The sequence below is a fragment of the Gossypium arboreum genome, chromosome 10 (assembly GCF_025698485.1).
Source record: "Gossypium arboreum isolate Shixiya-1 chromosome 10, ASM2569848v2, whole genome shotgun sequence".
NCBI classification, from domain to species: domain Eukaryota; kingdom Viridiplantae; phylum Streptophyta; class Magnoliopsida; order Malvales; family Malvaceae; genus Gossypium; species Gossypium arboreum.
The window spans coordinates 126111763-126136074 of NC_069079.1; the positions used below are offsets into that span (position 1 = coordinate 126111763).

At 32.6% G+C, this 24312-nt stretch overlaps 2 protein-coding genes and 1 pseudogene across 2 annotated transcripts; all 3 read left to right on the plus strand.

The window, feature by feature from the left end:
* Positions 1–1975: 1975 nt before the first annotated feature.
* On the plus strand, positions 1976–2875 carry LOC108463415 (21 kDa seed protein-like). The gene has a single exon (XM_017763357.2). It carries the CDS (start codon positions 1995–1997, stop codon positions 2670–2672), a length of 678 nt encoding a protein of 225 aa, XP_017618846.1. The 5' UTR covers positions 1976–1994; the 3' UTR covers positions 2673–2875.
* Positions 2876–9556: 6681 nt separating this feature from the next.
* LOC108462283 (21 kDa seed protein-like) lies at positions 9557–10769 on the plus strand (annotated as a pseudogene).
* Positions 10770–15600: 4831 nt separating this feature from the next.
* Positions 15601–19448, plus strand: LOC108461211 (anaphase-promoting complex subunit 8). Its single transcript, XM_017760960.2, has 4 exons — positions 15601–15839; positions 16183–16489; positions 17743–18993; positions 19085–19448. Exons 1-4 carry the CDS (start codon positions 15754–15756, stop codon positions 19172–19174), a joined length of 1734 nt encoding a protein of 577 aa, XP_017616449.1. The 5' UTR covers positions 15601–15753; the 3' UTR covers positions 19175–19448.
* Positions 19449–24312: the final 4864 nt, after the last annotated feature.

Sequence of the window (24312 nt, forward strand, 5' to 3'; positions counted from 1 at the left end):
TATAAATAATATATAATAAAATAATTATAATATATAAAAATAAGGTTAAAAATAAAACAAATAACAATATAAAAATTATATATATAATAATAATAGAAATAAATATATAGGGTTAGAGTTAAAGTTCAAAAAAATTACAAGGGCTAATTAAAAAAAAAGCTGAATTAAGGTCCTAACTAAAACACGCGTAAAACGAAAGGGACTCATTGGGCAAAACGCCCTATTCCCAAAACGACAGCGTTTTAATTCTAGACTTAAAATAGCTATTGCAGGGACTAAATCAAAACTGCAACAAAATATTAGGGCTAAATCATAAATAAAATAAAACATAATTGTAAATACAAAAAAGGTGGAAGGACTAATTGGGTAATTAACCCAATCTTTAAAAACACGCGATCCTTCCCAGGTAATCGGGTCAACGCGCGGATCCTTATCTTAATACGACGTCGTTTTAAGCTTATTGGATTAAGCTAAAACGGCGTCGTTCTGTTAAGGCTATATAAGCCAAACTTTAGTTTTAAATTCATATTTACACCCGGCTCTAAAAAAAGGGGTGAAATCCTCTAAATGAGGATATGGGGCCGACACCGGAGCTCCGTCGAGCTTCCGTTCTCAGGCATTCACGCGCTCATGCGCCACAGTGAACGTCGCCACGTGTGGCGGTCTGAAACTGGGAAATTTCCCATTTCAGCGCAGATCAGAAAAGGTTCGTCTCCCTTTTCCCCTTTTCGTTCGCAGTATTTAAAAGAAAATTTCACCTTTTTATCTTCAATCGATTGTGATGCTTGCTGTATATATGTGCAAGAAATAACTCTTTTGCTGAATCTCTATTTTTTTATTGATTCTCTGTGTATATTTTTTAGAACGTAAGTCCGTCCTTTTTACATCGTTTTATTTGGGCATTTATAGCCACTGCTTTATTACATAAACTGGGAAAGAAATCTCTGATTTCTTTCCATTTCTTGTCTACTGTATCCACCATATCTTTGATCGTGATCTACTGAGATTCCTTTATTTTAGTTTCCATTTTTTGTTTTTCAGTATCTGCTGTGTTTCCTTTCCTTCTTTTGCAGGTATCAACGGAGAATCTGGCAGTGAATGTGCTGGTGTGGATTCGCGCGCTGATTACGGAGGTAGAGTCCCGGCACTGATGGAGGGTCACTGGAACGACGTGAGCAAACGCGTCCTTTGGGATGGCTTTTGGAATCTTCTATTTGCGGCGCGAGGAGAAAGAGCTAGGGTTGGAAACCCTAGCTGGTAATTTTAAGTTTTAGGCCTCTATTATTTGGGTCTGGTTTAGTCCTGGGCTAGGTAGGGTGTAACCGGTCTATTTGGGTGTGTGTATAACGGGTCTGGGCTATTTTGGGCCAGTAGTGTTTTAGGACTTGGGCCTGATGTGGGGTTTGGGTCAGTCCATTATGTTTAGACGTTGGGCCTCATTGTTTTGGGCTTTGTAACCTGGACCTTTAATAAATATTTATTTATTTATTTATTTTCTTTTGTTTTATTGAAGTCCGGTCAAATTTGGGCTATTACAATATATATACTTAATAAAAGTTAAAAATATCGAAATTCCAATATTATTTTTATTTAATAAAATATAATTTATATAAAATTTAAATATTTCATTGAAATATTATGTTAGATAAATTTATTAATTTTATTTTCTTTATAAATAAAATTAATTTTACTAAAATTTAAGATAAAAGACTTAAATTAATAAAAGGTATACTTCATATTTTATAGTTATTATAAATAAAAATCAATTCTACATATTTTTCCAATTTTCGGCGTTCATAAAAAAAAAAAAGGAGTGGTCCTAATAATTTGTTTATTGGAAAAAAAAAGTGGTCCTATTAATTTACCTCACATTTGAAATGTGTTATATGTAATAATATTAATATCTATATAAATTTTGGACGTTGATCCTTTCCCATCTCTATAAATTCGCATGGAGAACTAAAGCAACACATATCAACATAATTTCTATAACCATGAAAACCACAACAGCTTCGGTGTTTCTTCTTTTCATCATCTTCTCAGTCACACTATCATCATTTTTGTTTGGTGTAGCCAACGCTACAAACGAACCAGTGCTCGACATTGATGGCAACGAGGTTCAAACTGGCACCCCATACTACGTTGTGTCGTCGATACGGGGTGCTGGTGGTGGGGGGCTTGCCCTAGGTAGGCCTAGCGGAAACCCATGCCCTGAAGTCGTTACTCAAAGAAAATCCAGTGTCGACAATGGTATTCCGGTGATATTTTCTAATTCAGACTCCAATGATCGCGTTGTTCGCCTATCCTCTGACATAAACATAGAGTTCATTCGCCTCAGACCCAACATTTGCCGAACAACAACGGTGTGGAAGGTCGATGATTACGACCATTCAGCCGGAAAATGGTGGGTGGTAACTAATGGGGTTAAAGGGAACCCGGGTGCCAACACTTTGACCAGTTGGTTTAGAATAGAGATGGAGCGTAGTCCTTTTTACACATTTAAGTACTGTCCCGCAGTATGTGGAACATGCCCAGCTTTATGCAACGAAATTGGGAAATACACAGATGGAGAAATGGTGCGTTTTGCTCTCTCCACTGGCCCTGGATGGTCATTTTACTTTAAGAAAGTTAAAAAATCAGCCACGAAGATTCAACAAGTTGTTCATATTTAGATTGAAAGCAATCCTTCTGCATGAAGTAGTAGTTACTATATAATATTAGCTTCAAGTAAATAATGCTGAGAGAACTGATTGTTAAGATTGCCTTGTTTGAAGCAGCAGCATGTATATATACATGCTTACTTACAAGGTTTGTCTCTCAGAGTCCTTCTCTTTGTACTCTTTTCAGCTTAATGAATAAACTGTTTACTTATTTACTTCCTTTGTTACCATTGATTCTAGTATTAGACTCATTAACTCGGATACAGTGCCTTGTAATTAACCAAAAAGTTATATATATATAAAGTGTGTGAGAGAGGAAAATAGACTATCAAGTGCCAAGTAAAAAATGTTAATACTAGGATTATCCAGAGCGATTTCAACGGACAACATGAGTGGAATAGTCGTTGGATGGTTACGACATTTTATCTTTAGAGACAAAGAAGGGTTGGTCCGTGTTCGGACTCCTTCAATAATACCGTTTTCAAAATTTAAACTTGCATCATCCTTTGAACACGTAATGTGTCTTACAATTACACCCAACAATATTAATGACTTACTCTATTATATTCTGTCCTATTATTAATTAATGATTATGATATATATTAAGTTTAAGATAAATTTTCTTATTAATGTATATCAATTGAATCAAATATTTGTTTTTAAAGTTTTAACTCCACATTAATTTTTTTTAATTTGTCCGTTTATTCGCAGTGATTAGGAGATTAATAGTTGTCTTTATGGTTGGTAGCTTTTTAACTTGGGTTGATATGTGCTTGACTCCACCTAAATAAAAAAAATTATTTAAATCTCTTTATAATTTATAAAATTTTAAATTAATAATAATAAAATTATATTTTAACTATAAGAACCCGCGAAATTAATTTGTACAATTGATGATAATAATGTTAAGAAGATGTTTCCTGCCACGTGGAAATTTTTGGAATCGTCCATTTGTTTTTATATTTGTCAATTTGCTTGAATGGTTAAGAGTAGAAAGACAAACTATAATTAAGTATACAAAACCAAACAAATTTCAAGGCTTTTCTCTTCAATTATTGTCGACCTTAGCTAAATTATATTAATAGTGACTTATTTGTTAGTAATTTTATATTATTTAATTATAAAAAATCATGAAATAATTATTTAACTATAAAATATATATATATAATAGTCATTTAACTATTCACTTATTTTCTTTTTTATCAGCACCGGACTAATTGCAATAATTTTTATAAGTAGTATAATAACAACTTTAATCATCAATAGTTATATATTATGTTAATTTAATCTTAATTTTAAAATATTTAACTCTCAATATTTTCACATTGTGTAATTTAATCATTTTATAATTTTACTTTTCTTTGTTGTAGATATAGCATTTCTCTATAACAAATAAAATTGTAATAAACAAAAGGAATTATTATAATGTATTTTCAATTTTCTAAAGTGGTTCTATTAATTTACTTGGTCATCCTTTCCCACCTCTATAAATTGACATGGAGATCTAAAGCAACACATACCAACACTGTTGTTCCAATAGGGTAGGAAGCGTGTAAATTATTGTACTAAAAAATCACACAAAGTTCAATTCCCAGGGAAGAGAGGTGGATCACAAGGATCTCTTAAATACCAAGTCTTTCCTTAGTCGAATATTCCTTCTAACGTAATTTAATAGCACAATTAAATACTACTATTATACCTCAAATATTGAAAGAAAAATAGGACAAAAAGAACACAAGAGTTTTAACGAGGTTCGTAAATTATACCTACGCCTCGGCACTAACACCGGATGATAACTTTACTATCTCCAAAATACTACAAACAAATAGAATTCCTTAAGAATTCTCAAATGGGAGAAGAGAGAAAACTAAGAGAGAAAGATTGGTTGGGATGGTTGAAATGAGAAATGGTTAGGCCTATTTATAGTTGAGGTTCAGGGACTAACTTGCAAATTGCCTAAAAAATTAGGGACCAAAATTGCAATTATCCCATTCAACTTTAAACAACTTGCCTATCACTTTTTTCTTTCGGTGCCACTTGCACCTCCTAATTTTGACTTTTCAACACCCCTTTTTTTTTTTTTAATTTGACTTTTCAACAATCTCCACCTTGAAGATTTGATTAGGATAATCACATCTTCACATACTTCCTTCAGCTCCCCAAATTCGATAAAGCTATCTTTTGTAGTGCCTTCAAATGCGCTCTCGAGCGCCATACACCTGAAGGTGCTCAAATTCTCAGGATGTTAATCAAGTTCAAACAATGATTAAACTTGATTGTTGTTACCACCTTGGTCATCATATCTGCGGATTATCTGCTTTGTCGGAATCTTCAAGTAGAATTTTTCCTTTTCAAAGACTTCCGCACAAAGTGATATCTTACGTCGATATGCTTGGTTCTTGAATGATAGACTTGATTTTTCGCTAAATGAATAGCGCTCGATTGTCACAATATAAACTTATGTGACTTTGAACAACTCCCAAGTCTTTCAACAATCCATTAAGCCAAATAGCCTCCTTAATGACTTCAGAATCGCCATATATTCGCCTCTGTAGTAGACACGACATCAGAGATCGTAAGGTAGACTTCAACTCACTGGGGCTTTCGCAAGAGTAAATAGATACCCGTAGTTGAACGACGTTTATCTAAATCACCAAAGAAAGTCGGAATCAACATATCCAACTACAAACTGACCAAGTGCTTCATCCTGTTCAAAAATTAAACCAACATCTACGGTTTTTTGAAGATACCGTAGAATCCATTTCACAGCTTGCCAATGTCCTTTTCCAGGATCATGCATATACCTGCTCACAACTCCAACAGCTTGTGAAATGTCAGGCCTCGTACACACCATCGCATACATCAAACTCCCAACTGCATTAGCATATGGGACTTTTGCCATATATTCTCTTTCATCTTCAGTCTTCGGAGATAATTGAGCACTAAGTTTCAAATGAGAAGCAAGTGGGGTACTTACATGTTTTGTGTTTTCATTTACACCAAAACATTGTAATACCTTTTTCAAATATTGCTTCTGATTTAAACAAAGCTTGCCTCTCGGTCTATCTCTACTTATCTCCATGCCGAGAATCTTCTTGGCCTCACCTAGATCTTTCATCTCGAACTCTTGATTCAACTGAGCCTTCAGCTTATCTATCTCATTTTGGCTCTTCGAAGCGATTAACATATCATCAACATACAAGAGTAGATAAATGAAAGATCCGTCATGCAGCTTCTGCAAATACATACAATTGTCATATTTGCTTCTTGTGTACTTCTGCTTTCTCATAAAGCTATCAAATCGCTTGTACCATCGCCTCGGGATTGCTTCAATCCATATAGCGATTTGTTCACCTTACAAACCCAATTTCTACCACCAAATCTGTATCCTTCGGTGAGTCATATAGATCTCCTCTTCTAACTCACCATGCAAGAAAGCCGTCTTAACATCAAGTTGAGCTAGCTCCAAATTCAACTGTGCTACCAAGGCCAACAAAATTCTGATGGAGGAATGCTTCACAACAGGGGAAAATACATCATTGTAGTCAATTCCCTCCTTCTGAGCGTAGCCTTTAGCTACCAATCTTGCCTTGTAGCGAATATCTTTCTTGCTAGGAGATCCATCTTTCTTTGCGAATACCCATTTGCATCCGATTGCCCTTTTACCTTTCGGTAATTGCGCCAACTCCCAAGTATTGTTCTTTCGGAGAGACTGCATTTCTTCATCCATGGCGCATTTCCATTTATCACTTTCTAAGCTTTGCATTGCTTCTTGATAAGTGATAGGAATATCATCATCAACAACGAGAAGGGCGTAGGCCACCATATCAAGAATCGAGCGGTGTTTACGAATTTCTCTCCGTGGCCTTACAACCGCAATCGTTTCGTGTACTTAATGGTTCTTGGGTCGAACCTCTTCAACCTCTAATTCCTCCATTGTGGTGGAGAATTAGACTTATTAACTGGGCAAATCCCCATCCGCTCAAACTCCACTGTTTTGGAGTACACTCCACCGCTTGTGGAGTATCGCTTGTCTGAATATCTTCATCTCGCTACCTTTTCAATGTGGCGATTCATCAAAGGTAACATCTCTGCTACAGATCATTTTCTTTGTGCTTAAGCACCAAAGACGAAATCCTTCACTCCGTAAGTGATTCCCATAAAGAGAGCTTTCTTTGCCCTCGGATCTAACTTTGACTCCTTCACATGGTAGTATGCGTGGATCCAAACACATGTAAGGAATCATAATCAGAGGCGGTTTTCCGCACCATACCTCCATAGGAGTTTTTCTTTCTAATGCAGATGATGGCAAACGATTAACAAGATGGCGGTAGATGTCACACTTCACCAAAAAATTGCTTGCCCAATTCAAAGATTGGACAACATACATCGAACTTTCTCCAAAGAATGTTCGATTCATACGCTCTGCCACTCCATTCTGTTGTGGTGTATCCCTAATCGTGAAGTGTCGAACAATACCATACTCTTGGCACACATCGAAGAACGGATCACTTCTATATTCCCCTCCATTGTCCGTCCTAAGCCGCTTGATTTTCTTGCCAGTCTGGTTTTCGATCATAGTTTTCCATTTAAGAAAAACTCCAAGCACTTCATCTTTAGTTTTCATGGTATACACCCAAACTCTTCTGGAAAAGTCATCAACAAAAGTATCAAAGTAGTGTTTTCCTCCCAATGAAGGTGTCTTGGAAGGCCCCCACACATCTGAGTGAACATATTCCAAAATACCTTTTGTATTATGGATAGCAGTGCCGAATTTCACTCTCTTTTGCTTTCCCAGAACACAATGCTCGCAAAATTTTAATTTGCAAGCCTTTGCACCTTTCAACAATCCTTGCTTTGCCAGAATTTGCAAGGATTTTTCGCTGGCATGTCCCAACTTCATATGCCACAACTGCATTGAGTCCAATTCTTTGTTCTTTGGAAGTCTGCGGTATCGCTCCAATAACTGCACTACCTTGGTAGTAATACAAGTTATTTTTCCTGATGCCCTTCAATATCACAAGTGCGCCAGATGTCACTTTCAAAACCCCATCTCTCATAGTAACAACTGAACCATTGGATTCCAAGGCTCCCAATGAGATGAGATTTTTCTTTAAACTGGGCACGTACCGAACATCAGTTAGAACTCTGGTTGATCCATCTTGATTCTTTAATTGGATTGAACCTATCCCAACAGTTTTACAGGCATTGTCATTGCCCATACAAACAACTCCTCCATTTAGCTCAACTAAATCAAAGAACCACTCCCGGTTAGGGGACATATGATAGGTACAACCCGAATCCAATATCCACTCATCTGAATGGAACGACGATGATGATGCAACCAGTGATAGTTCAGAGTCACTGGTATCATGCTTTACAACACAAGCATCTACAGCAGCTTTTCCCTTATTCTTCAGCTTTGGACAATTTTTCTTCCAGTGGCCTTTCTCATGACAAAAGGCACATTCATCTTTCCCGAGCCTGGACTTTGACTTTGATCTCCCCTTCTGAGTTTTCTTCCGAGTGTATGAACGACCTCGGACTACTAAAGCTTCTGTATCTCTGATTGAGTTTTTCTGTTTGTCCTTCTTTCTCTGTTCATAACTATATAAGGCCGCACAGACTTCGCTCAGAGATATATCACTCCTGCCGTGAAGTAGAGTAGTTTCTAGGAACTCAAACTCCTCAGGAAGTGACCCCAACAGCATCAAAGCCAAATCTTCATCTTTGAATGTCTCATCCATATTCAAAGAAATCGGTGACTAACGATTAAATTTGGTGATGTGATCATTCATTGTGGTACTTGGGACGTAAGTAAAGCGAAACAGTCTTTTCTTCAAGTGGAGCTTATTTTGACTGTTTTTCTTCAAAAATTTTTCTTCAAGTGCCACCCACAACTTATTTGCAGAAGTTTCCTTTGAAAATGCATACCTCTGCTCTCGAGAAAGGCATGATCGAATTGTGCCACATGCCAACCGATTGATCGCCTTCCAATCTTTCTCCTGTACATCATCTGGTTTCTCTTCATCAATGGCAATGTCTAGACCCTGCTGAAAAAGGGCATCTAGAACCTCACTTTGCCACATACCAAAATGGCCCGTGCCATCAAAGATCTCCACAGCCAATCTTGCATTTGCAATTGTCGGTCTTGTCCACATGGACGATGTTGAAGCTCCTACACCGACCGCTTTTCTCCATAATCTTTCAATATACCTAAGGAAATCTTTTCGATGTGGAAGATCGGTTTAAACTGCAACCACGAGCATACTACGATTAACCTTCTACTCGATACCACTTGTTGTTCCAATAGGGTAGGAAGCGTGTAAATTATTGTACTAAAAATCACACAAAGTTCAATTCCCGGGAAGAGAGTGGATCACAAGGATCTCTTAAATACCAAGTCTTTCCTTAGTCGAATATTCCTTCTAACGTAATTTAATAGCACAATTAAATACTACTATTATACCCTCAAATATTGAAAGAAAAATAGGACAAAAAGAACACAAGAGTTTTAACGAGGTTCGTAAATTATACCTACGTCCTCGCACTAACACCGGATGATAACTTTACTATCTCCAAAATACTACAAACAAATAGAATTCCTTAAGAATTCTCAAATGGGAGAAGAGAGAAAACTAAGAGAGAAAGATTGGTTGGGATGGTTGAAATGAGAAATGGTTAGGCCTATTTATAGTTGAGGTTCAGGGACTAACTTGCAAATTGCCTAAAAAATTAGGGACCAAAATTGCAATTATCCCATTCAACTTTAAACAACTTGCCTATCACTTTTTTCTTTCGGTGCCACTTGCACCTCCTAATTTTGACTTTTCAACACCCCTTTTTTTTTTTTTTTTAATTTGACTTTTCAACAAACACAATTGACCTGTATAACCATGAAAACCACAAAAGCTTCTGTGTTTCTTATTTTCATCATCTTCTCAGTCACACCATCATCCTTTTTGTTTGGTGTGGCCAACGCTACAAACGAACTTGTGCTCGACACTGATGGCAACGAAGTCCAAACAGGCACCGAATATTACGTTGTGTTGGCGATATGGGGTGCTAGTGGTGGGGGGCTTGCCCTAGGCAGGCCTAGCGGAAACCCATGCCTGGAAGTCGTTGCTTATTAGAAGCTACCCATATATTTGAAAAGTCAAAGATATAGGTGTCAGAAAGTTGGAACCGAAAATAAGAGAATTTATGGCACCGAAATTTGGTTTGAAATTTGGCATGGAATAATTGCAATTTTGGTCCTAATTGTATAGGGACTTTGCAAGTTGGCCCTTGAACCTCAACTATAAATAGGCCTAACCATTGCTCATTTTCTTCATCCCATATTTGTTATTCTCTACTTAAAGCATTATTCTCTCTCCCTATTTGTAAATTTTACTTGTATTTTTGGAGTGAAATATATTTGGTAGTGTCCGAGGACGTAGGCAAAATTTGCCGAACCTCGTTAAAATTCTGGTGTTCTTTATTATTTATTTTTGCATATTTTGTGAATGTGAGTGCTATTAAATTATGATAGAGGGATATTCTGGCTAGGAAAGACCTGGTACTTAAGTGATCCTCGTAATCCACCTCTCTTTCCTGGGAATTAAACTTAGTGTGATTTTTCAGTACAATAATTTTACTCTTTTACACGCTTCCGCGCAACATTGTTCAAAGACGATCTGGTGATGACGGTATACCGATGATATTTTCTAGCTCGGACTCCAACGATGGAGTTGTTCGCCTGTCCTCTGACATAAACATAGAGTTCGTTCCGCTCAGAACAAGACTTTGCCAAACAACAACGGTGTGGAAGGTCGATGATTATGACCATTCAGCTGGAAAATGGTGGGTGATACCCGATGGGATTAAAGGGAACCCGAGTGCCGACACTTTGACCAGTTGGTTTAGAATAGAGAAGGGGGTGTTCTTGGTTACAAATTTAAGTACTACCCCGCAGTATATGGAACATGCCCAGCTTTATGCAACGAAATCGGGAGAGACTCAGATGGAGATATGGTACGTTTTGCTCTCTCCACTGACAATGGATGGCCATTTATCTTTAAGAAAAAAGAAAGTTCACTTCGAAGGATTCAACTATTAGGACTTGATTGAAAGCAATCATTATGCATGACTATGTAATATGAGTTTCAAGTAAAAATTTCTAAGAGAGCTTATTGTTAAGGCTTGCCTTGTTTGAAGCAGCAACATGTATATGCTTACTTACAGGGTTTGTCTCTCAGAGTCCTGCTTTGTACTCTTTTCAGCTTAATGAATAAATTCTTTACTTATTTACTTCTTTTGTTGCCATTGATTCTAGTATTAGACTCATTAGCTTGGATACATTGCCTTGTAATTAACAACAAAATTAGCCAAAAAAAAAAAGGTAAGCAAAAAATTGTAATACTAAATCTCGAACATTGTTAGCAACATACTTGTGTGCATAGATAAGTAACATTACACTATTAAGAGGAGATGCTGTTTTTACAAAATGCATGTCTGCATGATTACAGGTGTCGCCAAGTAAATGACACAAACAAATGGCGGCTGCATGAAAATTGCAGGAAAACCACTAAAACCACAAAAGAAAAACCAAACAAACAATCAAAAGAAACCCACCATTTCTGAGGAAACCTCCAACAGAACCAGGAAAAATAAACAAAAAGTAAACCAACAAGCCATTTAAAAACCAGCGGCCCCATCTCCTTGCCATCCTTCAACAGCATCACTACTGCCATCGTCTTGCTCCCATAGATCATCAGCCCTGATAAATTACGATGGATCTTGTAGATACAAACCGTCGGAGTCCTTGATACTCATTTTTCCGACCCATTTCATCTTCATCTCAGAGTTTTTCTATCTTTTTTAGCCTCTGCTTTCACCTTTAGAGGGGCCTCCTCAACCCAAAACCTCGGCATTTATAGAAACATAGCATTATAATTTTAAAATACAGAATATCTAGAATTATGTATAATTTTAGAATAATATGATTTCAACTCATTTGAACTCAAATTTCTTATAATTGATAAAAATATTTATATCATAATTTTAAACACACTTAATGTATTAAATAACAATCCAAAATAATTAAGTATATAAAGCGAAACGAATTGGAAGGCTTTTGTCTTCAATTATTATGACCTATAATTCTGATTAAACATCCCATTTGACATTCAATATCATCAATAGAATCATTTTAATTTACTTTCATGACTAAACTTTTATGTTCTATTTTAACCTGAATCATTAAAAATACTAATTACATTATTTTTAATAAAAACAGTGATTCTTTTGCGACAATGAAATTTAAAACAACTACATATTAAAAAATTAGCTTGAACCCCCAAGTGGGGATACTTCAAAGATTCGCAAACCATAGCCTTCAGCATGACCAACATGTCCATCTCCCGATTGGCTGCTCTAGGAATATACAAAATACTCCAATGATTAAACTGTGACAATAATTGAAAAATCTTTCTCATCAAGGTTGAGTTAGATTCTCTCATAGGTTTCTCTCAATTTGAATAATCAAGTGATCATATCCCAAATCAATTAAAATGCCTAAATCATTCAAGATATTCCAAAATTCAGCCTCAAACATTGATCAGCTCCTCAAGAATCTATTAAAGCCAATAATCTACTCCCCATTTTGGTTTTTTACAATTCCCCCGCAGCAACAAAATCACTCTCATATATGACAAATCCATCAAAACAGTGATTTATTAAAATATCATTCTTTTCAAATTGCAGCGGAAAAGAGTGTATTTATATGGTTACTCATTTATCAAAGTAAATACATGCCCAATGATCAATACGACCGAATATAATAGTTTTCACTACCCATAGAAGCATAAATAATTAAATGATCACTTAATTATTTAATTTTATCGTTTTTGGTCATCAGTTATTAAATGGTTAATGGAATGATGATGCGGTAACTTTTAAAATTTACATAATAACAATTTTAATCTTCAATATTTATACACTGTGCCAATTTAATTTTAATTCTAAAAATTTAAACTTCAAAATTTGCACATTGTGTAATTTGATTTTTTTACAGTTTTTTTCTTTATATCCATTTCACCTAAAAGCTAAAAAATAAATTTATTAGCTAAATTTGATAAAAAAATATATACCAAAAATAAAACATAAAAGAAATCCAAGATATTAATTTTCTTATTTTATCATTTTTTAAATTAAATTTCAATGTCATAAAGAAAAGTAAAATTGTAAATATATATACATCAAATTACACAATGTGTAAATGTTAAAGGTTAGTTTTTTTTTAGAATCAAGGCAACATTTATATATTGAGGGCTAAAATTGCTATTGTGCCAATTTTAAAACCTAACAAATCATTTTTTGTTATCCAATTTAACGACGAGTGATCAAAAAGAAAAATAAAATTGAATAATTGATGATAATAAATTGTAACTTTTAATAATTAAATAACAAAAAAACTATCCGTATAGTTTATCCTTTTTAAAGATTTTATAAATAACAATTACTTAAATACTAGATGTTGGGGTAATTTACACATAATATATATATAAACTCAAAATAAATTTATGATGAAATTTGCATAAAATAAGCAGTAAATAATTAAAATTAATATTTTATTAATTTAAGGTTATTTTATGCATCTTTGATAATTTATAATAAAATGATTGATTTTAATAAAAAAATTTTGAAACTGATAAGTAGATAAGCAATTATTACTTAAAAAATTATATTACCTTTTAAAGAATAGATTTAATATATCATTTGATCCTGAAATTTGCTAGCTTTTTCAAAGTAGTACTTGTGTCATTTTTCATTCAATTTGATATTTGTATTTGACAAAAGTTATATATTCGATACCTAAAGATAATAGTCCTAATTTTTAATATTTAATTCAGGTATTAGGGTTGATTTGATTATAGTTAATTTCTAATATTATTAAGTTTGAATTTTATGATTTTGTTAATAGAATAATTTTAAATTTAGTTGTGAATTTATTTAATTTTGCATTTAATTTGTCAAATATATTTTGGTGCCCAAAGGTAATAATATTAACTTTTTTAATATTTAATTTGGGTTTTAAGGGTTAATTTGATGAAAGTTAGTTGCTAATATTATTAGCTAATTATGAATTTTCATCAAATTAACTCTAACACCCGAACTAAATACTAAAAAGTTAACAATGTTACCTTCAGGTACCAAAATGTAAAATTTTGTCAAATACAAATACCATATTGGAGCAAAAATTAACACAAGTACCACATAAGGAAAAAAGTGTCAAACTCAAATATCAAATTATGTATTAAGCTAAAAGAATATATGTTTAAATTTTGATTTTTAAAATAATGCAAAATGAATAAAAAATCAAGATAAAATGTAAAATGTGAAATTTCATAAATTTATTAAATAGTTTAATTATATTTTGTAGTTAATTTTAATTAATATACTAAATAGATATACAACTAAAATTCAATACTTAATTTTCTAACATATTATTTTTAATTTATCAAACAACACCTTACTTTTATAACTTAATTTTTATATTCCATTTTAATTTTATATTCCATTTTAACCCCAATTATTAATAAATTATTTTTTATATGAACTACCATTGTTATCTGGTTCAATCTAATTTTTGCAATAGCATTAAAATACCAATTAACACGTAGCGTTAATCACAAATATGTCATGTGACACATCTAACCAATTAGAATGTGCCATGTTACATTCAAATTTATCAAAATTAAATTTTTTAAAAAATTTAAATTCAAAAATAAAAAAGTATTAAAAAGTAAATATTTTTAAAAATATCTCTGATCTTCCTTTCTTGATATTGTAATGATGATAATAATAAATTATTATATAAGATTTTCCTTTCTGTCCCCTTGAAAATACAATGATCTCGGTGGTAATGCCATTAAAAACTCTATAAGACCCGTGAGATCCATCTTTCATCAATACCCATTTTTCTTTTGACTACTTTGAGATAACCTTGTTAATTGTTACAACACTTTGAGTGGCAGAATGAGTGTTACCAATGTTTTTAAAATTTGATCAATAGTCGAACTAGTCAAATCACTAATTTATCAGTCCAGTTAGCTCGATTAAAAAATTATTAAAAAATTTAAAAATATTAAAAAATAAAAAAAAATGAACCCAATCAATACATTCAATTTTTAACCAATCCAACCAGTTCAATGCCATTCTTCGGATTAGTACCCTAACGGGTTCTCAATTTGACCGGCTAATCCCGTTCAGTTTAAACATCATTAATTACAAACTTAACAACACTTCAAATTTAGGGTAAATTCCACCATTCATCATTAAATTAGGGGTAAGTTTTTTTTTCTGTCACTTAACTAAGAAAATTTATAATTTAGTTATTGAACTATTTAAAAGTTTTTATTTAAGTCACTAAGTTGCTAAGTTTTTTAAAAAATTCCACCAATGAGCTCTAAAAGGTGATTTAATGATTGGTATGGTGGTCAGTACCCATTGACAAATGAACATACCTTAGATCCAAGTTAATCTAACGGTCAGTGTCGATGATTGGAGAAAAAAAACTATTTGATTGGAGAAAAAAATTGAACTGTATAAGAGAAGGGGAAAGATAACTTTCGATTATTGCAGACAGTGCGAACAAAGAAAGCTATCGAACATCGATTTTAACAATCCAGTGACTTAAATAAAAAATTGTGAATAGTTAAGTGACCAAATTGTAATTCTTTTTAATTAAGTGACTAAAACAAAAATTTACTCATAGTTTAGACTAATGGTGTAATTTACCCTACAGTTTAAGAAGAAAGACCCACGAGATCCCCCCAAGCAGCGCCATTGTTACAAAACAAAGAGCTTTATCTTTCGGCCCAATAATAACAGCGAGCTTCTCGTTTTGGGCTGTCAAAGCCCAATTGGAAGAAATAATGGTTTTTTTTTTCGAAATGCTAGGCGCGGATGGATCAAATCAGGCAAATTAAAAAAACTACGATTTCTATTCTGAAATTTGTTTGGAGTGAGTGAGGGATGCTGAAGGCAGGGCTGCAGCTTCATTATTGTTAGTAGCATTTCAATTCAGTCCCCAAATCTGTTTTTTCAAAAAATGAGTTCTAAAGAAAGTTGCAGAATCGAGCTCCGCACTGCTATTCGCCAACTCAGCGACCGTTGCCTTTACTCTGCTTCCAAATGGTAGCCCTTCATAAAACCCTAAACCCACGCTACTCTCTCTTTGCTTTTTGATGAAGAAGAATAAGAAAGATTGGATTTTTTTTACTCTTTTACAATGAACCCATTTTTCTCAATCTCTTAGCATTTTAGAAGGTCTTAGAAGATCTGTAGAACACTTTGGAAATGGTGCTTTATTTGACTTCTTGAAGTAGAACTGAACTTTTTTCTTTGGGAGTCCAATGCCTTAATCTGGGTTGCTAATTTTGGATTTGCTTTTTCTTTCAATGTGCTTTTTTAATGATAAAGTTATGTTTTTTATGCTGTCTTCTGGGAGCAATAAATCATTGGTCGGTTTGATTTACAGGGCAGCAGAACAGCTTGTCGGAATCGAGCAAGACCCAGCTAAGTTCACGCCTTCAAACACGAGATTTCAGCGTGGAAGCTCGAGTATACACAGAAGGTTCCGCACCAATGAGATTACTTCCACACCTCCCACTGGTGTTGCCTATGTGTCCACTCCGGTGATGGAGGAAGATGAAGCCATACATGGTGACTTTTACCTTCTTGCCAAGTCATACTTTGATTGCCGAGAATATAGGAGAGCCGCTCATGTGCTTCGGGATCAAACTGGAAAGAAATCCGTGTTCTTGCGATGTTATGCTCTTTATCTGGTTTGTTCACTTCTCATTTCGCTATCTTATAGTATTTTAAATGACTTGCTGTTCTTATGCTCCCTGGTTTTAATTGTGTAAAATTGAGTCTGATGATGTCACAGCTAGTTCAAATGTCAATTATTGTGTTCCGTATGCTTTAGTTGATCGCCTTTCTCTTGAGTAATAAGATTTGACAAACACCGGATTTAGTGAATGAGTGCTTTGTTTGTACCTCTATAACCTATTATAACAGTGGAAGCTTGCTTGTGGAGGAGAATAAGTTGTGGTGATTAATTTTTCTTCATTGATGAAGAAGCTTAACCTGGCTTCAAAGTATGAAAATTGAGGTTATGCAAGTGTTTTATTTGGACATTTATGTTACCCTTTTTCCTTCTCTTTTTGGGCTTAATGGGGAAACATTGAGATTAGGTTGAGGAAGGAAATGACATTTGTCTTGTATAAATATAGGTTCTCCTGGCCCCAGTAAATTAAACTTATGCCATAGTACCCTTTCATAATCTTTTTGTTGTCATTATCAGTTCATTCTTATTCCTTGATCAAAATGTTAGAAGTACATGCATGGATGAACAACTTAGGTGCTTCCTTTCTTACTTGATTATCGTATTAAAAATACAGTTTTGATACATCATAAGCAGTCTATACCAAAATATTGCCATGTAGTTGGTAGAGTTGCTCCTGAAATTGAAAAATACCAAGCAAACTGATCAGAACCCATACTGAACTTAGTACTTGTAATGTCGTAATTACTTCTTTGAAGTTGATCTTAAGTTGGCATGGGGAGTTATTGTTGCTAGAAGGATGAAAATGGAAAGGGACCATAAGAAAGATTTTAGGAAACAACATTTAGGCTTGTTATTGTAATCTATGGAAAGTTTTTTCAGGAAGAAAAAGGAAAAAAGTGTAAAGCCGGTATGAAATGCAAAGGCTAAGACTGTATGTGCGTTTGTGGCTGAGGAATATTACAATAGGGTTTTAGTTTTATCTCTTTGATTTTCTTACTTTTATCTTTTATTTTGATGTTTAAGTTTGTTGCCTGACAACTTCCCCTGGGAATCAAGACTAATCCACAGGGAGGAATCTTCTATCATCGATGCGTAATCTAATATCGAAATATTTGTATCATATATCGTTAGCACTTAGCATTGAATAAAGTATACATTGCTTATAGGCCTTCTATTTCTGATGCCAATGCTATGTGATTTCTTCAAACTATCTTATGTTTCTGTGCTTTACTATTTGTATCGTTGAAGGCTGGAGAAAAACGGAAAGAAGAAGAAATGATAGAACTTGAAGGGCCCTTAGGTAAGAGTGATGCTGTTAATCGTGAATTGGTTTCTCTAGAGAGGGAGTTAGCAACTCTTTGCAAGAATAACACAATAGATCCTTTTGGGTTGTACTTGTACGGTCTTGTGCTTAAAGAGAAAGGTAATGAAAATCTTGCCCGCAAAGTTCTTGTGGAATCTGTGAATAGTTACCCTTGGAATTGGAGTGCCTGGTCGGAGTTACAATCCTTATGCACTACAGTTGACATCTTGAACGGACTCAATCTCAGCAACCATTGGATGAAGGAGTTCTTTCTTGCTAGTATTTACCAAGAACTCAGGATGCATAATGAATCGTTGTCAAAATACGAAAATCTACAGGGTATGTTTACTTTTAGTAATTACATACAGGGTCAAATTGCAAAAGCCCGGTATAGTCTAAGGGAATTTGAACAAGTTGAAGTGATATTTGAAGATCTTTTAAGGAATGACCCGTATCGAGTAGAGGACATGGATACATATTCTAATGTGCTCTACACAAAGGAATGTTTCTCCGCCTTGAGTTATCTTGCTCATAGGGTCATTATGACTGATAAATACCGTCCTGAGTCTTGTTGCATTATCGGAAATTACTACAGTTTAAAAGGGCAGCATGAGAAGTCAGTCGTGTATTTTAGGAGGGCGCTCAAATTGAACAAAAACTATTTATCTGCTTGGACTTTAATGGGCCATGAGTATGTCGAGATGAAAAACACTCCTGCTGCAGTTGATGCCTATAGACGAGCTGTGGACATAAACCCTCGGGATTATCGAGCCTGGTATGGTTTAGGACAAGCATATGAGATGATGGGCATGCCCCACTATGCTTTGCATTATTTTCGGAAATCTGTTTTCTTTCAGCCTATTGATTCTCGGTTATGGATTGCTATGGCTCAATGCTATGAATCTGAGCAGCTGCACATGCTCGAGGAAGCCATCAAATGTTACAAACGTGCCGCAAATTGTAATGACACAGAAGCAATCGCCCTGCATCGACTAGCAATATTACATAGAGAACTCGATCAACCTGAGGAGGCTGCATTCTATTATAAGAAGGATTTAGAAAGAATGGAAGCTGAAGAGAGAGAAGGACCTAATATAGTCGAAGCGCTGATGTTTCTTGCTACGCACTACAAAACACAGAAGAAATTTGAAGAAGCAGAAGTGTATTGTACCCGTCTTCTAGATTATACCGGCCCGGTGTGTTTCACCTTTATTCTTTCTGTTTCAAAATCATTTAGCCATTTTTAACAAGTTTTACTTATTTTGTTCATCTCTATTGTGATTTTAGGAGAGGGAAACCGCCAAGAGTTTACTCCGAGGTATGAGAATAGCACAATCTGGTTTTCCTTCCATGGATGTCGAGCATTTTCATCCCTGATTTTTCTTGTTCATAACCAAAAACACCAATGAAATCTTTGGGATATGCCAGTTCTAGCTGGCTAGTTCTTGGTTAGTAGCACTCTAGATGGCCTGGTTTTACATGTTTGTATTACTTGGAAAAGAATCATTGTATACTTTTCTATTGTTGTGTTGTAACATAACAACTCAAAACATCAGAAGAAAAAAATGGAGCTAGAAGATGGTGATTTAAAAAAAAAAAAAACCAAATTTAATCAGGCCTGATAAAAATTCACCACATTTGGTTTTATGAACTAGTAAATGTCAATTGTAGAGAAAGGCAGCCAGGGGCCATGAACATGATGCATCATTCATCATCTAATTTACATTTATTTTTATCTTTGCATTTTGATCTGTCATTCTAGAGCAGATTGGTTTTATGTTCCATTTCAATGTATCATTTTGAATTTATTGATATTTTTGAAATAAAATTAATATACATATATAAAAATATGTACAAATATCAAATGAATTATATTTGCTATAGTTTTCTCAGACATCATGGTATATTATAATATGATATCTAGAAAATATAATTAAATTATTTTTATACAAGTTTTTTTATTTTGATTTTTAAAATTTATAATTTTATTTTGATATTAGAAAATTTATAATTGTATTTATAATTTCTTTTTACATTATGGATTGATAACTAGAACGAAATCTAAAGAGCTCATCCATCATTTATATAATGTGAAATTCAAACTTAAGATTAAAATTTTCGAGCAGCAAAGTCTTAATAATAATGCCCTAACAGCAATGCGACGACTTGAACTTAAATTACACTTAAGACGGTAAACATTTTAACCATCGATTAACATATAAGTTCAATATTATAGTGAAGGAAATGAGATATGAGTAGAAATTAATATTAAAATTTATGCTTATAGTAATAACTATCTTATTCAAAGTTAAATATCTTAATCATCCAGCCATTAAAAAAAATTGTTTTTCAATAAATATAGATATGATGGAAATAAATGTCATAAGCTTTTTGTATCTCCTCTGCAGAGAAGATTAATTTACAGCAAAAATATTACAAAAATCAGTTTTGTTCATCCTACTTTTCTAACCGATGCATACATTGCCAAGGCAGAGCTGTGGCTATTGCTAAAATCACACATATTGCGAATATGGTCACCAGCAATAATATTAGCACTTGATGGAACCTGGCGTCGTTTCCTTATCCTTCTCCTTTGCCTTCTCTTAGTCTTCGGAAAAAACTTCCCACCCTATGTCCAATCATTTTGAGAAACAAATGTTTAGGAGCAAACTTTGGAAGGAAGAAGAAATGAACCATTTAATAGTCCTGCATCACATTAGACAAGAAATAGAGTTCATGCATAAGCACAGATGTGTCCAAGTCTAAATTTGCTCAAGCTTATACTCCATTTTGCATCTACCTGAGTGATATGTACCACTGTTGGATTAGTAATGGATTATGCTTGGACATTCTCAACCTCTCCAATGTGTTAAAATTTGACAATACAAATTTGTGACATTATATCTAGTATATATAAGGCATATTGATCAAATAAACTTGAATCACCTGCTTTCTACATTCTAAAATAATATAAAAATATTATATTAATTGTTATAAATATTTTATTATTCAGTGGATGTCTATTAAAATCAAGATAAATTTGATTTATTCTAAGACTCTAATAGTCATTAGAAGTAGAAATTTATTTCATTTACACTTCTTATTTCTATAAATATAGATTTTAAAGATATTTCTAATAATCAATAAAATACATACTCTCTTTTACTCTATATTCTTTTATACGATAGAAACTCCCCATAAACACACTACATAATGTTCAAATCCCAAAGGAAAGGCAGTCAGAAAACCAAGAATTATGCAGACTTCGTAATGTGGTAAATAAAGCAAGGTAAAGGCAGTAAGTTTGACATTCAAATCTCACACTTGACCGTACCCAAAATTGAAGTGACTTGTTGGAAGTCAAAAATAGATGACCCTAATCTAAAAGTTCAAAGACTAATCATGAACAGATAAGCAAGAACAATCCACCCACTATTGGCCTGGTTAAATATGAATTGAAGAACAAACCCAATAATAGAAAGCTGAAGAAAAGCTCGGGTTTGCATGAAAGATGGCAAGGGCAGCCACTAGTTTTGCAATTTATGTATGGTTATGAAGAAAGGGATAGTGGGGTGGGGGATTTCTATTTATTATATTTTTTCAAAATTATTTATTTATATATATTTTTTGTTTTTATATATTTTTTAAATTTTTAGAATTAGAATCAAATTAATATCATTTATAAATTTTGAGAGTTAATTTTTAGAATTATGACTAAATTAATATAATATGCAAAAGTTAAAGACTAAATTTGTTATTATATCGATTTTTTTACTACCACGTCAGCTTGCCACTTGTAATGCTAACGAGAATGGCTAAAATGACCGAACTATGGAACATGAATGCCTAAATTCGAATATATTTATATGAGCGGATTAATGGCTTTATGCATAAAATCATTTATTGCTCATATATTAGTTGTTAACGTTTAATTCTTATGTAATGTTGTTTAAAATTTATAGGTTTAAACGCATTTTAAATTATACCAAAAGTTGAGATTAAAATTTTTTAGTGATAAATTGTACTTAAATTATATTTTGTTATCCAAATTATTCAGTCATTGAAAAATTTTAACTAATCAATTTGTGACACGTAGTAATTTTAACTAAAAATTCAAGAAATAAGTATTATTTCTTTAAATTTTATTAAATATTCATCTCATTTGTTCTTCACCCAAAATTTAAGAACCCGTTGAAAAATCCATCCAAACTCATTTTCAACAATAAAACCTTGATTTCGATGAGCTTCTTCTTATTTTTAAACATTGATTTTGATTTTTTCTCACCTTGATTTAAAACACAAGTATTATTTCTCTTAAAAATAACTTTCTCGGACCTCTTCTATTATTTTGTATAAAAATATTTAATCCTAGGTGAAGCTCTCTAATAAAAAAAAAACACAGATGAAGTACAAAATCCAAATATTGGGAAGAAGCTTAGTAGGAAAAAAGGTAAGTGAAATGCAACAAAAATTATCTAACAATTAAAAAACAGCAGTGAAGAAAAAAGCGTGGGACGAAAGTATAAAAAAATTGAAAAGTTTTAATTTAATTTAATTCCATCCTCTTAATTTAATTTTAATTTAAAATTATCATGTGTTACAAAATGATTGATAAAGAAATTTTTTAACAATTGATTGAATAGTGAAGTGTAATTTAAGTATCAATTTAGATAATAAACTGTAGTTTAAATAACTTTTGTGACTAAAAAATTAAATACCAACTCGAGAAAAAGTATAATTCAGTAAAGCAACCCGCATTTAATTTTCAGGGTGGAATTAAATATCTTACTATTAACCTCTAAAATATAGTTTAACTTTGTGATTAATTTTTAAATAAAATAATTTAAATAAGTATAATAATTAAATAAAGTGTAATTGAATTATTATATGGAATATAATAATTAATAGACAATTTTTATGTCACCAAAATTTATACAATATATTAATATGAGTTGCTTAAACTAACAGCTTTATGCATAAAATCATTTACGGCCCATGTTTTATTGGTAGCCTTTAATACTCAATGCAAGTCATCACGCGGTCTAAAATTTAAATATAATAATTCTTTAGTAATTTAAAATTTAAAATTATTTTATATCCTATTTAAATATAGAATTATTATTTATTAATGTAAGGGTTTTCTTATCTTAATCAATAGTCGAGGGTTTGATCCTCAACCTGAGTGTGAAACAATTTTAAAATGGGTCTACAGAATACGAAAAATTAATTACTGAACTCGCTAAATACCTTGAAAAAAATTAATTATCTCATAAATTGAGTTACCGATTTAATTATTAAAACATAGTATAAGGTTTTAATCCAATATAAATATTATGGAATTTGATATGATTTTCTTACTGCTTAATTATAATACGACTAATTAATGAAAAATTGAGACTACTTCGAGATTAAGAGCTTTTCCTTATTTTGTAATTCTTTTATTCTTATTTTAAATTAATAATATTTTTTTGGTAGAAATTAATAATATATTATTGATCGAAGGAAAACAATAAGAAATAGTTATTTATTTTGTAAAATCAGAAAGGATCAGTAATTCCAACAAATTTTAATAAATAAATTCGTTGTAATCTATATTCCACCAATGTAATTTAACAATTAATTTAATGTTTTGTTTGAAAATCTAGATTTAGATTTTAATTATAATATAAATGATAAAAATTAAATGCATATATTTGTTTGGAAATCAAAGTTGTTTTGTTATTATTATAAATTTAGGGTAGGAGAAAAAGAAAACGAAGTGGAGAAGAAGAGTAGGAAAAAATTGATTTAAATTGTTTAAGAAGAAAAAAAGTATAAGGATCAAAGTGTAATTTGATCTAAAATTTTTGTAACGTGACATATCAACTTGTTGTTACATTATTAATGGCAATTAATGACATAGTGATCAAAATATAGTAAATCGATAACGTTGGTGATTATATTATAGCTTTTTAAAGTTCTATAACAACTCGAAAGTCAGTGGTACCGGAAACGGTAGATTCGAGATTTTGTTTTCTGATGATAGAGTCAATAAATATTATTTATTAATATTTATGAGGGTATTACATTATTAAACTGAAGTTTGGTCTAATAAATTTGATTATTTGAAAAGTTAGACAAAGTACAAGTGTATCGATTATAAAGTCAGAAGTTTTAGAAATTGAAGTATCAGAACCTGATTTTCATAAATCGGACTTGTAAATATTAAAAGTGAATTGAATTTTGATAGAATAATTTATCAAAATAGTATTTAATTAAGGTATAAAGACTAAATCTTAAAAGTATCAAAAGTTTGATTTGTTAAGGAATCTTTAATTGAACTTTTGTGAAGTACTTATTAGGCATATATTATAGTGGACGGTAACATGTGTTAATTGTTATAAAGTTATAATAATTAATTAATGAAATAAAACATAAACTATAATCTAATAAAGATAGTGGAAACATAAAAAAAATTCATTCATCCATTTCTTCTTGAACAAACCGAAACCAAAAAGAGGGGAAAGAAACTTCAA